The 17,923-nt window shown below is 42.6% G+C and overlaps 1 protein-coding gene across 1 annotated transcript in view; it reads left to right on the plus strand.

Annotated features, from left to right (window-relative positions):
• ptprn2 (protein tyrosine phosphatase receptor type N2) overlaps positions 1 to 17,923 on the plus strand; it is a 123,445-nt gene that overhangs the window by 5,421 nt on the left and 100,101 nt on the right. The window contains exons 2-3 of the mRNA XM_041961624.1: positions 10,224 to 10,274; positions 17,043 to 17,156. Coding sequence (XP_041817558.1) covers positions 10,224 to 10,274; positions 17,043 to 17,156 — 165 coding nt within the window. The remainder of the gene's footprint in view (positions 1 to 10,223; positions 10,275 to 17,042; positions 17,157 to 17,923) is intronic.

Raw genomic sequence — 17,923 nt, forward strand, 5'->3', positions numbered from 1 at the left:
TCCAAGGATAAAAGCTAACAGGACTGCCAAAACTAATATAACTCTGCTGTGGTGTCTCTCATGCTCTCAGTAAAGGTCGCAGTGCGTTTTTCTTATCTCTTAGGACGCCTGAGTCATCTTGACAGAACTGGTGAAGGGTCAGCTTGAAGCAGCTAGCGCCGCCCCTCAGTTCAGACTTTATTGACACTTCGGATGTGGAGCTTTTCTAGAATCCGCTAAAGGCTTTGACTCATCCAGTAAATGGCAGACCATTTATTGGATGAGGCTTTATTTTGAAATACAGCCCCTCTTTGTGCACAGAGCTGCGCAGGACGGTTAAATGAGCATTTGGTGTTATTTGCAAAGCCTGTTTTTCTAAATTAATAATCTCAACAGCTGCAGCTGAGTGTAATTGGCTTAACATCAAGATTTTCTGCCATCATCTGTTGTTGAATGTAATATATGCCTATTGAATCAAACTGATAAAGCGTTAAAAGCGACTTCTTCTCAGCTGCACTGAACCAACATACAGCTGCTACAGCCTTGTTTTCGGGGTTCAGTTTGCCATGAATTGTAAACTGATAAGCTATTCATGAAGCGTTGCTGTATTTCATGGGGAATGTGAGATTTTTAAGTTAATTTGGAAGTTGCAGCCTTTAAAGTGGAAGCGCTGAGTTTCAGAAGGAAACGACACAAAGCAGGCTGTATATTCCTGGCTTGGGATGCTGCCATGGCTGGTGTGATAACAGACGACGTGCGATGTTTCTTTGTGACTCAACAGATGCTCGGAGGAGTGTGTTGGCTTTGAGTAGTTATTGAGACGAGGGGGTGGGAGCGAAGCGGCTGGCTGCGCTTCGGCGTCTTTCCCGACAAATGTCAGCGGCTCTTGAGAGGAAGTAAGTCAGAACTGTGTCAAACAGACGTGTCGAGGCGATCCATCTCGTTATTCTCTCCCCCTGCTTCGGTTCAAGGTGAACCTGGAAGACATTCTGGGTCAAGGAGGAAGGGTGCCAGGAGAGAGGGAAGGAAGGTTATATTTCTTTTTTTTTTGTGGGGGGCTGCTCTTCTTTTACACTCTAATCTAAAATTAAATTACATTTCAGTGGAGGTTTATCACTCCCCGAAGACTTGTCAGGTGTAAAAATACGATGCATTTATACTACTATGTTGGTAAAACTGTTTTCCCACTTGCGCATCTTGCACATAAAAGTGCAAAGAATGTGCTCCTCGTGCTTTCTCACCTCGCAACGTACCTGAGCTGCGCAGGGAGTGTGAAAACATCCTCAGGCATTAAAAGGAAGGTTGGACGGCTCTGTTGTGCCTTTTCACGACTGTTTCATCCAGTTCAAATTAAATGGTGCTGATAAAGGGGTCAGTGTGAAGGTCACCTCTGTGTTGCAGTGCCAAGATTTATAATGAGGACAATAACACAGTAATGAGGGTCCTGAATGCCGCGAGTTGAGCACAAGAATTAATCTATACTATCTCAGCTGTGATTAAAGCAGTAATGTGTCTGCTTCGTATTAGGCTGATGTTGATTAATACTCCAGACCATCTCTCGGTGCAGCAGGGAAACAAAATGACTGTCATTGGGGAGGCAAGGCGAGGGAGAGTTGCTGAAAACCTAATGGGGGAGGTATTTTCCTATTTCTGTGACTAATTGATATGATTGCTGTAGTCCGTGAAGTACATTAGTGACATTTTCCCCCACAAATCCGGCTCAGATCCACCACAATTTATTTGGTGTGCAGCTCTCCACACCCAGCTGTAATGAAACAAGCTGTTTGTAGCATTACAAAACTGCCAATGTGATTAGCTAGCAGCAATGCTGCGCCCTGCCGAACCTTCAAGCTGCACTTATCAATATTTTTATTAACGATGGATCGGCTGACTACGTGTAATGTGAAAGGGGTCGCTCATAGTGACGAACTCACAGAGAATTATCACCGACTCTGCAGTTCAACTCAGCTCTGTGGGGCTTTAAAGCATCTTTCAGCTCATTGTTTTGGTTCAGTCTAATTGCTGGTATCGGTGCAGTGATTTAGCATTTAGCTCCTAAAGAGACAGATATTTCCCTCAAAAGTTTGTGGAAACCAAAACAGAGCTAAAAGAGACTGGATTTAAATTCACCAGGTGACCACAAATGTGACAAATTAATTCTAATGTCTGTGTTAATAAGCAACTGTTTGCTAACACGTTTGAAATAATAACTTTATAGGGCATCACGTCAATATTGTGCTGAAAGTTTGTTGCACTGCCCCCAAGTGGCCCAACATTTCCCTAACGCCACCTGTTTAAGATACATTAGGTACAGTAACTAGGTTGGAGTATAAGCAGCTTGCCATTGGGTGATTATAATATGTTAGAAGAACAGTGTCAGGTGATGTTCACAATAGCAAGAAAAGCCAATTTCCACACATAGGGGTAAGAAAAATCAGTAATCAGCTGAAGCCAAGCTCTTCATAAATACACCTCTGGACGATGCTGTTGGTAAGAATCCAGTTAAGTCAGCACAAACTCTCTTTTAATTGTACTGAAAATATGTGAGAGACAAAACTGATTGGTCTGTTTGATTTTTGGAAATATCTGTGGATTCTGCTCGAGCCACAGGAAGTGCTTTCCCCTACTGATGAGAAGCTGTCTGAGCGGACAGGAGTGGGGAAACAAGCTAAAGTGGGTACCCAAATGGCCCTTGAGCTGCATTAACACAGCCAAAGGTGCTTCACTCCACAGGTGATGCAGCTGAGCAGTTTCATTTATGCTATGAAATTACCAAACAGGCACAAGAATGACTCGAGCGCCACAAAAATGTCAAGCCACCTTCATTTGCATGTCCACTTTTCATCTACAGGAAGGCAGCGCCCAAACGCTGTTGGGAGTGTGATGACCTGTGCTTTAAATGAGGTTCAACTGGCATGCGTAAGAGTTAAATGTTTGACTTTATCCGGGGGGGGCTGGAGATTTCCCTCGGGGCCAGGTTGTGTTGGTTCACTTCAAGCTCCTCAGCACATGCGGAGGGTGCTTCGCCGTTTGACTCGCTCTGGCTCTGCACTTCAACACCCAATCACACCTCAGAAGAGGGGAGAAAATCAAATGTCTGAATCATTCATTGCGGGTCAGAGAAAAGGTCACGCCGACCTATTTCTGGGCCCTCCGTTGCCGCAGTGACGCTGCCATCTTTAATTCATGGCGGTTGTCTGGGCTGTAGCCTGGAGCTGGCAGCTGAGTGACTGAGAGTGACCTGCCTGCCTGGGAATTCTGAGACAAATTCTCTGGAAAGTCGGTGAGAAATGTGTTTAGTTACGCTCCTCTGGACGTCAGGTGGTTTCACATCAGGTTCCCTCTTCAATCAAAGTGACCTCAAAGCCCCCTGGCTCCCTGCTTCTAGCTCCTACTAATTATTCATGTTGTTAAGTAACTGTAGATTTATTCTCCGATGCATTACATTTGCCTTAAAGGAAAAGTTTGACATTTCAGGTAATAAACCTATTTGCTTTCTTGCCAAGAGTCTGACGTGCTCGTATGCTAAATATAAACTTACAGCCAGCTAACTTAGCTTAGCACATGGACTGGAAACGGCTAGCCTGGCTCTGTTAAAGGTAATAAAATTAGCTTCTTAGCACCTTTAACACTCAATAATTAACACATTATATCTCATTTGTTTCATCTGTACAAAGGTAGAAGTGTAAAAACAATAAACGGTCATTTTACGGAGAATTATGTGCAGGACTATTTCTGTCGCCATCAGTAACTTCCTGGTGTCTTGGCTGGTTGCTTGGCAACTGTTTTAATGAGCTTAAGTGGTGGGCAGATTTTGTTACCTTTGGAGTGAGCTAGGCGAGGTCTTTCCCCCTGCTTCCTGTCTTTGTGCTAAGCTTAGCTAACTACCTACTGGTGGTAGCTTAATAGTCCACAGACATGAAAGTGTTATTAATTTTTTCTTACTCTGCTAAAAAAACTGTATTTCCCAAAATGTCTATCGTCCATGCGCATAATGGACATTTATCTGTAAAATAATATCAATTAGAGGCCTCAACAGCAACGTAGCAGCATGTTAGCAGTGTGAAAATGAATTGTCAACATTGTGATTCACCCCAGAAACATGAAATGTAGTTGCACAGAATGTCACAGCTTTATTTAAACAACTTTTGTACCAAATTCTGTCATGTTTAAATGAAAAATGCATGAGAAAATGAAAATACTGAGGATAGCGGTAAAGTCACCACGGCTGATTTGCTGACTTGTAACGTGCAGCTTTTGACAAGACCAGACCTGCTGGAGCAGAGAAAAGCTTGGAGCCATCTTTAATTTTAGCATGAGAGCGCCTTAATGACACAAGCTGTTTAAATCTGCGGACATGGTGTCAAGCTGATGCTAATTTGCTTGCAGGTGATGTTCTTCTTTGCCGTCCCTGCTCGAGCCACGCTCCCTTTTCAATTCACTTGCACTTTTATTGCCGTTGTCACCAGCTGCACTTTTCTAAAATGGCTTTTTTGGCTGACAGTACAGGTGTGTGTGTGAGTAGAAATGAGTCAGGTGTCCTTGGTCGCATAATTATAATAAAAGATATGTCGGTGGCCCTAGAGAGTGAATGAAATATGTCCTAAACTGCAGCAGGCTCTGGGAGTGGCTGTCCTCGCTGCCAGACTCCCAGCATCCTCCTTGGCCCCTCAGACATCACAGATGGTACCCCGGCACCGGCCAACCACCTGTGAGGGGAAAGTGAACGATCGAGTCTCTGACTTCTTGTTCAGCCTTGGGTTTAGCCTCCTCGGGACATGTTTAATGTTCCAGGCAAGGTCAGCCAATCGCGGCCAAATGTTTGAGACAGTCTCAAGCAGCTCGTGCAGACTGAGGTCTGCTCTGAGATGTGACAGGGGTGGACTGATAGAGTACACGTAAAGATTATCTAAGATATTAATATGGCTGTAACGTTTTCTAGTTCTCTAAAGCGAAACTCTCAGTCATAATTGCTTTTTCTAAAATGACCTTAAATGAGCTTTTCCCTTTAAATGTGCTGCTCTCTGATTTCAAGCCCCCCTGAGGGTAGACACGCGTTCTGTTGTGTCGCGAAGCTGAGATTTAGCTGGAGGAAAATGGTTTTGCTGTGTGTGTGTGTGTGTGTGTGTGTGTGTGTGTACTGTATCTGTTTACAAAACGCCCGTCCTGATAATTTAAATCATTACATTTTGGGCTCAAGACTTGGATTAAGGTTAGGGTAAGTGTGTGTGTGTGTGTGCGCATGTGTGTGTGTGTTCGTTGATCCTTGCTTACTTATAGAAAAGATACCCTTGCTGCCCTTAATGGCAGTTAGTTGTAATAAGGCAGGCAGGGGGTGTCGTGGGAAAGCGTCTGTCTGCTACACAGCTGTGGATGGAGGCTTTGGAGAGGTTCAGGCTACACTTAATTGATCTGGGTTCCCTTTTCTGCATGCATTTCTTGAAGGGCTTTTATGCAAAACCTCCATAGCATATGGCATGCAATTTACAAAGACACACTGAAACAAAACACTGTGAGCTGCAGTCCTATCTACCATCTCTTATTTCACAGTCTTCTGAGAATACAGGCCACTAACTACCAGCATATCATGTTAAAAAACTGACTTGCTGCATCCATTGACCTTCTGGATTCTCCCTGCATACTGTAGTTGTAAATTAGGTCACATGCTGCCTATTTTGGGAGGTGAAGCTGCTGCACATTTACAGAACCTGTAGGTAGCTCTCATCCAGTGCTGCTGCTCGCGATTATGTTCATTATTGATCGCTCTGACAGTTATTTGAATGATTAATTGATGAAGTGAATAAAATGTCCAAACTATAAAGATGTTTAGTTTGCAGTGATAACAAAGCAGTGAATCCATGCATGTGAGAACCTCAATATTTGTGGCATTTTCTACATAATAAATAATCCATACAAATCATCAGTTACGTAGATCTGCAACAATCAGCAAATCAATCAGCAAGAATTTTGATGATTCTAGTAGAGAAAATAATTGTTCTTTAAAACTCCATAACTAATGACTAATCGGCTAATTGATCATTTTACTGTACCACTACTGACATCAGATATATTTCGCTGAAGGGTGATTGACTACTTTTGCATATATACTAAACATTTCTCATGACATATTGGGACACCATATAAAAAGTAAAGATTACACACTGAAAGGTTGAGGTTTAAGTAGTAAAAATCAGATGAAAAGCGCTTGCAGATCACCTCTCTTGATCCACTAAGTCCCACTGAGGCTTTACATGCTCGACTGTCAGTGTTTCCCTTTGACGAGATTTCTGTGATTGATCTGTGATGAGGTTGACATGGCAACAGAGCATCATCACTCAACAGCGAGTGCAGCACTTTTGTGCAAAGGTCATTTTGCTTGTGAAATTATCTTGTATGCCCAGAATTACACGAGACAATGTGGCTATTCTTTGTGAGGAGGCTTCATTGAGATATAGCCTGGAAACCCTTTCTTTTCTACCAGCTTTCTTCCTCAAACACAACCAGTCTAGCATCCTTTTTTTTTCCGCCTGAGGTAATCAGCAGCATCCACTATGATTGCATTTTAATTAAAAGCTGCCATTTTAATCATCTCTGGCATGGTGCTGGAGAAAGAGGATGTGGCGTTATCAATCCTATGTCCCTGCCCATCACACATGCATGCGCGTATAGTCACACACACAAACACACACACACACAATGTCTGACTAACTATGCTTGGCTGGATGCTTCATTAAATGGAAGGTCGTAATTAATATTGAGAGCTGACAAGGCCTCCCCGAGAACCCAATGAATTAAGCAGGGAAGTGACGAGGAGGTAAAGTTGAATAGACTGACACTGATCGCAGGGCGGTGAGATGCTTGATTAACAGGGATTCTGTGACTCTCTCAGCTCAAGTGGCTGATCTGTGTATGTTTGGCCTTACGTGTCTTTGTTGTCATCTTCAAGCTAACTCTAAGATCTTTGTAAAATAAGATGGAGTACTGAATGGGCCTGTACGACCAAAACTGATATATGTTGAGATTACTGACACACGTATGATAAAGAAAAGCAGCAAATCCTCACAATTAAGACGCTCGAATTAGTTAATTTTGGGGATTTTTGCTTAAAGAGTGATTGAAATGATTAATCAGCTGCCAAAATAATCAGCCGACTTATTGTTTCACCTTTAATTAACATTTCTCATTAATTTCTCTTCATTAATTTTATCTCACTTTATTTCTTTCTAATATAACACAGCTGCACTGTGCATTTGTAAGACTAGTGAGCCTATATTAAACCTGCATTTATTTACTTTTTGGCCTCTAGGGGGCAGCACAGCAAACCGTAAACACAATATTGACATATTACCACCTTAACATTAGCATCCATTTAAAGTCAGATTTCTGTCCACCTGTTGAATATTAGTCTAATACTTCCTCTCCTATTAGCTCTGTTTGGGGCTCCACCAACCCCTGAGGGACAAATCGGTCTCTTTAGCTGCTAAATGCTCCACTGTGTTCACCAGAGAGTCGCTAACTTTGTCTGTCTGCTGTTTGGTGGTGGCCAGGTGGTGTACAGAGTGTGAAAACAATAAATGTGCATCAGAGTCAACACAATTAACTAAAATTCTCTGTTGTCACTGAGATTTTGTATTATACATTGTAATTTAGTTCATTGTTTAAAGAAAAAGAAAATATCAAAAATCAAAAAAAAATCAAGCATCTTTAAGCATTTGTAAAGCAGTTAAATTTGTGCTTTAACAGACATAAGAGTTTTTAAGGTTTCCCTCTGTTTTATGTAGTGCCATAGAGCATTATGTATAATATATATAGACATTGTCTACTGTGGCAGGAAGTCTGCAGTTTTCAATCAACAGAAACACTGAGTGTTTCCGTTAACCTGCAAAACGCACCTCAGTCTGTCCATGAAAGTGAGGGATGTATGAAGTACAACACAAGAGTCAGGTACGCCTTGTCAGAAAAACAATTTGTGGTCTTGGTTTTTCGAGCAGCAAGTTGTTTCCCTTCGGTTCAGAACATTCTGCCTTTTAGTTTTGTTCTAGAGAACTGAGTGACCTTACCGCTCTGTTATGATGCCTCACTCTACATCATTAAATAGCCATTTCACTGACATATTGAGGCCATTATCTCCAAAAGGTGTAATTTCATGAGATGTGCCTTCAGTTTCCAAACAAAATGGCTGCATATTGTTTCTCTATGATCAAGTCCTCACGCAGGACTGGACTATAACAATTATAGCAGAATAATGACCCGAGTGATGGCTCCGCAAAGAAGAAACTTGAACAAACTTGGAACAAGTGATGCCTGAAAAGTTCCCGTCTCACCCACACCTGCCCTGATTATCTGTCCTTTCTCTGTCAATTGATTAACAGACTTCTTGCGCCTATCTCTTCTCATTATTAAAGAGGTCTGACAGGGGCCTCTCCTCCCACTCAGCCTGTTCTTTATTCACGGTCATGAGCTGCTCGTTGCTGTCCGTCGAGGCCACCGGGCCAAGAGGGTGCAGCCAACTACGTCACTGCTGCTGATGAGCAGAGGGAGGGAAATAACAAAGATAAAAGACTTGAGGAGAGAGGGCTGAGGCTTGGCCTAGTTGTTTACAGATTGTTTCTGTGTTGCCAACACTGCAAACGCCATAAACTCTCAAGCATGAGCCTCTCAAGAGCTTATTGAACAAACCCAAAGTCTATGTTCCTCGTGGCTCATTTCTTGGCTGAAGCTCTGGTTGTTGTCTGGGCTTGTTTTGACCCAGAATGTGTCGCTTCATTCAGCCTACAGGACAGAAAACAACACTTCACGAGGAGTTTTTTTTTTTTTTCCCACCCTGCAGACTCTCGACTCCGTCTTTTCCTGGAAAACGTGTAAATGTGGAGGATCACCTGTGCAGATCGGCGAGCAGAACAATCAGTCCTCTGCTCGCTGCAACTCCCACGTGTGAAATATGAACACAGGGTACAGCTACCCATAATGCTCCTGCCATCTGTTCATTTATTAGTCTGGAACACCCAGCCCTGGTCCAAGCGTTAAAGTTCATTAATATTCATACAACATTCATATATGGAAACGTTGCCTTGGAGTCGGGGTATTAGCGTCAGAGACAGGATAGAAGAGTCGCACTAATTGATGATTGATGGCTCTGCCATTAGCAGCGAGGCCCGCAGCCAGAGTTACTGTAGTACTAAGCTGCACTTTTATAGACCGGTGGCATATTTAGAAATCGTGGCGGAGGGATAATTTTCTGCTGCTATTTTCTTACATTTTCTGTACATTCAGTCTTCTGTTGTACTATATATGCTAATGTGTCCATTTATATCCAATATCAAGGCATTATGATTTCCTCATTGCTATTATAAGTAAAACTATTTATACAGTCAAATTAGGCTGCTGCTGAATTTATTTACAGATTAAACAATAGTTTATTGAATTGTTTAAAATTTTCCAACCGGCCATCATTGACCCATCAACTGGTTGTTGCTGACATGCTTATGCAGGTGTGCGTGTGTCTAGTTTCAGCTGAGGGATGTGTGCAGGCTGGGCATTTGCAACATTGTTTTGCTATATCGGGCTAATAAACAAACAAAGTCTCAAAATGTCAAGAAGAGGAATGTTCTTATACCTGTTGTAGGCTATTCCATTGAGTTGCCTGTTTGAGAATTGTTCAGAGTTTAACTGTGGGCAGTTACGCAATGTCTATGTCCAAGCTTTTATTGTGAACGGCTGAAAAAGGAAAAGAGTGACTCTGTGATGTGCCTGGCAGGGCTGGAAGCAGCAAAGAGATCTGAGTTAGAGAGCGTTACAAGTGCTGGAAGCTGGATTTGGCCACGTTTGGACAGAGACAGGCACCAGCCTGTCTCTGTCTTTCTCCAAACAGTAGATAGCAACTAATCGGCTACACATAGGAGAGTGGTATCAATCTTCTCATCCAACTCTCAGCAAGCAAACTAACATCCTTCTCAAAATATTGATCCATTTCTTTAATCTCTCAATTACTCACTCAGTTCATGTTTTCATAGTTTAGACCCTAAAATGTCCAGAAATGGTGAAAAATGCCTGAGAAGGGTTGTATTGAAAATGCTTGTTTTGTCCAACCAGCACCACAAACCCGGAGTTCTGCAGTGATATCAAGAAGAAAAGCAGCAAATTCTTCCATCTGAGAAGCTGGAACGAGAGAATTGACGTCATTTTTGCCTGATACGTGTCTCAAATGATTCATTCATGTTGTGTGTCTTCTGTCTCACCTCCAGGTTGCCTGTTTGAAGACGAGCTCTGTACACCGTATGAGTTCTGCGTCAACGGTAGGTCAAATTCAGAGAGTCGTGTACGCCCACCCCACCTCATTATATTGTACATGATCCCTGTGGTGCTCAACCACCATCGACCCAACACGGTTCTAAAGCCGCCCTGGCTATTTTTAGTCATTCAGGGATTTCTAGATAGATATATGACACAGCTGAAAGTTTCAGCTCAGTTAAGACGTACAAGTCATGTTTTAAAAAAAAAATTTTAACATCTGGGCTGCAACAGTAAGGAACCTTTCAGTGTAAACAAACAATAGCTCATGTAAGTATAAGGCTTTTATCTATACCAGCAAGATGTTTTTCCCTGTATATGTCGAGGTTTTCCCAAACCCCAAGTGGTCACGACCTCATCTACAAACCATCTTGTCTTGAAAAGATGGATGTGTGTGTGTCAGTGGTTGCCGTGACAACGCGTCACCTGATGAACGGAGGGGAAATGTCGGGGCTTTTCACGGTGTGGCATTCAGCAGAATCACACAGCGGGCTTTTCATCCTGGAGGGGATTGAGAGCATGTCGATATTGAGGATCATCTTCAAGACGGAGCCATCGAGAAAGGTTAATGTATTCTCCCGTGGCGGGCGGTTTTAGCACAGCAGCGGCGACTCGGGATAACGCCTTGTGCTTACGTGCATACTGGGGATCCACACGCATCCCAGCGCATGTTTGTTTTTGGACTCGCGAGCATAATGATTAAATGCCCGCGCTTTGAGGTTGTTTGTTGTGTTTGACTGAGTTTTGCTCACTTAAGTTACCCTCTGCAGATTCATCATGCAATCAATTTCACAAACACAATGAAGTCAGCAAAGGGAACGCTTGCTTGTTGGCAGACAGTAGAATTACATACAAAACATGAGGTGACCTACAGGAAACTGCATGGAGTACCGCGCATGACAAGCAATGAAAAGCAGGACAAATACCACGTGAATATTAACACGTCAGCAGGAAGAGGATTTTTACATTTCAGCTCAAACAAACGAGGCTAATTAGCTTATTAGATCTTAAGAGGTGGTGGTCATAGGATTTTGTTTAGAGCCAGGCTGGCTGTCTTGATGCTAAGCTAAGCTCACTGGCTGACGGACATGAGAGTGGTATCAATCTTGTTTGTTTGTAAGATGTTTTTTAAACTATATCTGTGCAGGGTTAAGGTCTAATAGGGCAGTGTAGTCGGTAATCTTTGGATCTGCAGCGCATTTGAGAAGCAAATTTGGGATCTTCTCCCCTTATTTCCATATTAACCTAGTTTAGGAGCACACGGCGCAGAGGAGAAATCTAAAAAACTGACTTTAATTACGCCGACTGCATTGTTACAGAGCTGCGTGTAGCCTAATAGAGGGAAATTGCTGACACCTCGACAGAAAAATCCCCCAGAGGCAGACAGGAGGGTCCTGGTGGGTGTGGAAGCTCCATATTACATTAGACTATCATGCAAATCATGCAAAGCTATGATATGGTCATTTCTTTTGAGATTGCCTCTTCCCCCACATCTTTTCATCTTCTATTTTATTTTATTTTTTTGTACCTCGCTTTGGCCCAAGGAGCAGCACTCACATTATCCCTCTCCGGCTGAAATGTAATTACAGGCGCTGCGTTTGATAAAGGCAAACATATACAGCCAGGAAAGACTAATGTTGGATTAATGTTATACCTAATATGCAAGTAATGAGACATTATTTAGCTTCATAACCCTCCACGCATACTCAGTCTGCGCTCTGTCACTCTCCATCAGACTCCTGATGAGCAGCAGCCACGGCGCAGACGGAGGATGAGTGGGAGTAACTAGGTCTACCACTTCAACTCTTCCCCGGGTCCCTGAAGGAGTAACCTGGTTTATTCTGGGCTGGGCCAACCGTGCTCTGCCTCACCCACGCTGTTGCCATGCAAGGTGGCTGAGGGGAGGGAATGTCTCAACGCTGTCAGTCAGCACCATTTTATGTGTGGTCGACGATCGTTTGCGGCGCTTTTATTGAAAAAAAGCGCTCAAATTTTTGTGTCTTTTACGGCATTGGATCCGAGTAGATTTAATGTGGCTTTTTTCACGCCGATCATCAGGAATAAGATTCTTTAATGTCAAAGCAAACAGATCTCGACAAAGTAATCCAAATTACAAATACTTAAATCATCTCTGGTGCAGTCAGTTGACTGTTGGCTAACCCTTTTACCGTAGCTACTACTGACACCATTAACCTGTTATGCTTAGCGGCACGTATGAATAATGTTAGCGTATTTACCAGCCAAATTTCTTTATGATTTTCTAAACATGGGTCTCCAGTTTCACATGTAAGCAAACAAAAGCAGGCTTTTCATTTCTGGCTGACGATTGGCTGATTTTGTCTGCTGAAATGACTGTTGCTTGCAGATTTTATCAGCTGTGGCTAGCTAGCGTAAGCTAACGCTAACGCTCAAACTGCACAAGTTGGTTGAAACTTTAGAAAGTTTCCAGCTTTCTTTTTTTTTAAAAAAAACAAACAAACAAAACAAGAACCCTGTAAAATGTAAATAGCATGATGCTAAAAGAATGAGGCTAAAGGTATGTCTGATCACTTAGCGCGTGCTAGCTGTAGAATTATAGTACAGTATTATAAACAAAATGAAAAATGGGGACAAATTGCAGTGTCCAGATGTGGTAAACTATATCTGTCCACACAGACTGGTGCATGTAGTCCAGTAAATACTGACTTAGAGGGTGTGAATACTCGTGCAAACAGGTATTTTCTGTTTTATATGTGTGGTTTATTTAGACCAATTTGCCAGTGAGGTCTACTTTGATCAATTGTTGCACAAGCAGCAGCTGAATAAATGAAGAGTCCAGTTTTGGAAGAAAGTTTCCTCAGTGTGTTCTGCTGCTGTTGTGTGATTGATTAAGTAGGTCAATTAACACACTCCATATATCATTTGATCTTCTGCTGTCGCGTCTCATTCTGGAAACAACCTCTTCAAATCTTTATTTGCGTCTTCAGGGGAATACTTTCTTAGAGGTTGCTCTAAAGGATATGTGATTACCCTGAGACCGGAAATGCATTTTAATTTAATGCAACTCTCTGGAGTCTGTGGCTTACTGCTATGATAAGCTAACCTAAAGTACAGCGGATAAGTGCTATATGATTCCCTGAGGGCACCGGTTGGCTCCTATTAAACACTTAACCAACAGCGTGTTATTGATTGGCGGTTATCTCGCTTCCACTTGGGCCAATATTGTCTGAAACGTCCGCACCGTACTCTAGATTTAAACGATTTAGGTGATGCTTCTATTGATCGAAGCTTGCAACAAGTTCAAATGCAGCATAAACACTTTAAGTAACCACTAAAAAAAATCTATAATCCCAAACAATCTGCATGGGCAGGGAAGAGGCGCCAAGGCAGCAGGTGAAAATCCAAGAATAATCAAACATGAAGTGATCGGTGAGGAAACGCTTAAGTAGGTCTTTGGTTGTAAATATGTTGGGCTATAATGGGAGAAGTAAACAGATATGTTGAAAATAAACGTAATAATAGACCTAATTTATATTCCGCTGCCAAACTGAATAGGCAGTATGTTTTGATGTAGCTCTGAGTCTGGTTTATCTTTGATAATTTCTGTATTTACATGTAGATTGCATTGCATGCATAATGTAATTATCATTTCAAAGCCACAATTTTCACATAAAAAAAGACCGTGAACACTTCATTAATCATATCCTGATCACTATAGCTTTTGTTTCTGCTCTTTTCTTTACTAGCAGACTACATCTGGCTGGTCTCGGTGCATTGATTTAGGCCTATTCATTTTCATGACATGAGTTGCACAGCTAATACACCTGTTCCAATACGTCTTAATTTGTCTCCTGGGTCCGTCTTCCCCCTCCTTCCAACGTACAGTCTTTCAGAAATGCTTTGCTGACTGTCAGCATTAGTGTTTGCTCCTGTTATCCCAGAGCATTAGCTTTCACAGTTTAAATAGCTTTAGCAGCACAGTGGTGCCACAGTGGGAGGAGAGACAGTGCCTGGATTTAGAGCTCTTTACCTTTTTTTGGCTGAAAATCTTCTTCTTTATTCCTGTCAACATGGACTGATCCGGACATTGCTTCTCTTTAGTGAGAATGACATTGATTTGTAGGACTGTACATCCAAGGATTGATTGATTGATTATGTGGCCCATTTTATGCATTATTGATTACATCGATCAAGGTTCATTTGCATCGTAGTTGCCGTTTGTTCATGACAGTGACAGCATTAGTCTTGTCTTGCAAGGGGGCACAAATTGATCTACTGTCAGCTTAATTTTTTCTTAAATGTGACAGACGACGTGACCGTGTTCTGCTCTGCTTGATAGATTTCCCTTCATTACCAAATATTCCTGAATCTGTTGGACCAACATACAAACCCAGTTACAAAAAAGTTGGGATGCTGCATAAAACATGAATAATTTAAAACAGCATATAGACAATATATTTAATATTTTACCTCATCAACATCATTGACTTTTGTAAACATCTGCTTATTCTGAATTTGATGCAGCAACACGTTTCTAACAATTTGGAACAGGAGCAACAAAAGACTGGGAAAATTGTGGAACGCTCTGAAAACACCTGTTTGGATCATTCCACGGGTAAACAGGTTGGTTGGTAACAGGTGATAGTATCATGATTGGGTATGAAAGGAGCATCCTGGAACGGCTCAGTCGTTCATCACCACTTTGTGAACACATGATTGTATAAAGGATATTATTGCATGGACTCAGAAACCCACCGAACCTTTTTGGAATTGGGGATGTAGCTCTCCTGCAATAATGATGCCTGTTATCTGCTGACATATTTTAGGGAGACCTCTCTGATATTTAATTGCAAACTGCATTTCTGCTTTATTTCCCTCCATGTACTAAACACATGCTGCGCTCCTTCAAGCCTGAAATTAAAATGTTTTAGCTGTAAGGAATGGGGGGAAAAAATGTGTTTCCTGCAAACTTTCAACTACAATGAACTGTTGTTGCTTCTTTTGATGCTCTCAGGATTGTAAATACCCACCATAAAGTGACAGAACAGCGCTTTGTGATTCATCAAGCATGTGGCTCTGAATGGTTCGACATCACCTCGATAAATCAACTGTTATGTGTGCCAAACATGAATTTCTTTGTTTTAAAATACCTCTGACTTCTATTTTTAATGCACCGAATCCCTGTGTGTTTGCGTGTCTCTGTGTCTGGTTGCTATCGGGAATGTCCCTGACAACGGAGGAGGAAGTAACATGTTTAACAGTGGCCGTTGCCATGGAAACCAATGAGGGATGCAGCGCATCAAACATTTAACAGTTTCCCGTCACTTGTTATGTCACCAGCCTCCCCTCGTTTCTTACATAATATGTGCTGTTAGCGTCTAACTGGGAAAATAAATCATAGCAGAAGTCCTTGCCTAAACCTTCTACTATAATGACACAACCTTATTTTACCATATTTACCATGTCACTTATGATGATATCACTACAAAAGAGGCGTTGTTGCTGGCGAGGAGCATCGAGACAGTTGACGTCTTGTGATTCAGACCCGTCTGTGATGATCTGTGCATCTGTAGGTGGGAAGTTTTTTTCCTCTGCGCTGTTTGAGATCCTAAAATAACTCCTCAGCGTTGTACTGTGTTGTCTATGCTAATTCGCCTCCTGCTGGCTTTTTCCTGTACAGCGCTGTCATTTAACAGGTCACAGGCGAAGGGGGGGGGGGGGGGGCAGGAAAATACTTGCTTCTCGTTTAGAATAAGAATTCAATTTAGAGCCTCAGCTGACATCACATTATTATCTTTGTAATTACCAGTCCCTGAATTTTACACCAAATGTGGCACTGTAATTACATTTTGCCAGTCGAAGGAGAAAACTGATGCTTGATGATGTTTAAGTAGTTGAAATAAAAAGTATTTCTCTTCTTCGCTCTCGGTACAAAGATGAAGCTCGACATCCCCCCCTCGGTGTCAAAATGTCACACCACATAGATGATGTATTTGACAGTGCCCGACGTGTCATTGAACATCAGTCGGACCATTGATGTCTCCTGCCATTGTCCGACATCTTGGGGCTAATTAATGGGATGCTGTGGCGCGTGACAGCGTGTTGATTCACATCATTAGATCCCATCTGATCACAGTGGCATCGCCACACATGCTCTCACATGGTCGCATGCATGGTTGCACGCGCACACGCGGATGAGACGGCTCAGATCGAATCCGCAGGTTTCATCTCCAGAGATCATCTGTGCGGTGGACTTTTCATTTAGTGAGCACAGCCAACAAGATGCATGGATTTATCTCTTCAGCTGAAAGAAGGTGACAACGCAGGTCATTCATATTCCAGACATTACATCTGCACACTTTCTGACCCCATGAGCCTCGGCATCCTTCTGAGGTCTAGACCAGCCATTGAATTATGGGGCTGATAGGGACTATGTGGCATGGGTTGCCTGGCAACCTGTATTGAGTGAGGCAGAAGGCCTGCTGATAGGGAGATTACCAGGGTCCCTGATAAAGTCCTTCCTGCCATGAACGGCTGCTTATCGTGGTGCTGTCAGAGGAAAAATGTCAGCTATTAGCTCCCCCAAAACAGGCAGTTAGAGGTGCGGAGACACTGCAGGTGCAACAGACCATTACAACATTTCAACTGGGAGACGTCATTTTACTTCATCAGACAACAATCGATGTCCAGAAACATTTCCTACATCTTTCTAATGTGTGCTTCTCGCTTTCAGCTATGAAAGTGTATCCATCGTGAACCTGTTTTCACCGTTTCTCTCTTTTCTTTTTCCATAGACGGAGTGTTTGGGAGGTGCCAGGAGTTAGCCAGTGCAGATCTGTACACGTACGATATTTCTCCCTCTGCTCTTCAACGCCTCAGGACCGTTCTCCAGAAACTGGCGCACAGAGGTACACGCTGCCCGTTTGCCTGTCCGTCTTTGTCCGAGTGCCTTTTATATTTCTGCGCAACAGCCTTTATCAGTCATGTACAGGGCTCACAGCGAATGCTCGTCAACTACTATTGTGTGAAGCAAGCCAAATAAGCCAAGCTGTCTCTTTGGCTAGCACAGCGTAGCACCATTGAGCCAGAACAGGTCATTTGACTCATATCCGCCCATTGTTTTGCCATCATCACCTAACTCCAGCAGCCAGTCTAATTGGTTTCTATGTGGTAGGACATTTAGAGCTAATTTTGCGGATGAGTAACTCTGAGGTGTGCAGTGTAATCACATCAGACAATCTCTCCTACTCAATCAGTGGCAACAGCTAATGTGTTGCATCTTCAGGAGCATATAGTGCATTTACAATACGATGTCTTCATTACAGAAATGACTGTAAAGCTCACTATGAATGAAGTTACTGCAGGAATTGCGAGAGCCAGTGGTTAAAGTTTCCCAACCTGGTGCCACGCAGGAGTCATGCTGAAAATTTAAAAGTCTCATCAGCACATCCCCTAATTTCTGTCACGCTAATATGGCTGATTTTATATTCATGCTTCATGCTGGCCGTGGTAGACGGCGCTTCTTCTTCTTCTTGCTGATGGTTGTTACAGTGTGAGCCACAGCCAGAAACGAATGAAGCCTCCAGGCAGTCTGTTGTTTCAGATCCATTGCTGTAACTGCTAAACAAATGGCTCTGGCATGTTTGTTTCAACAAGTAACTAAGGCATTCTTGGA

The sequence above is a fragment of the Chelmon rostratus genome, chromosome 20 (genome assembly GCF_017976325.1).
Source record: "Chelmon rostratus isolate fCheRos1 chromosome 20, fCheRos1.pri, whole genome shotgun sequence".
Taxonomy (NCBI): domain Eukaryota; kingdom Metazoa; phylum Chordata; class Actinopteri; order Chaetodontiformes; family Chaetodontidae; genus Chelmon; species Chelmon rostratus.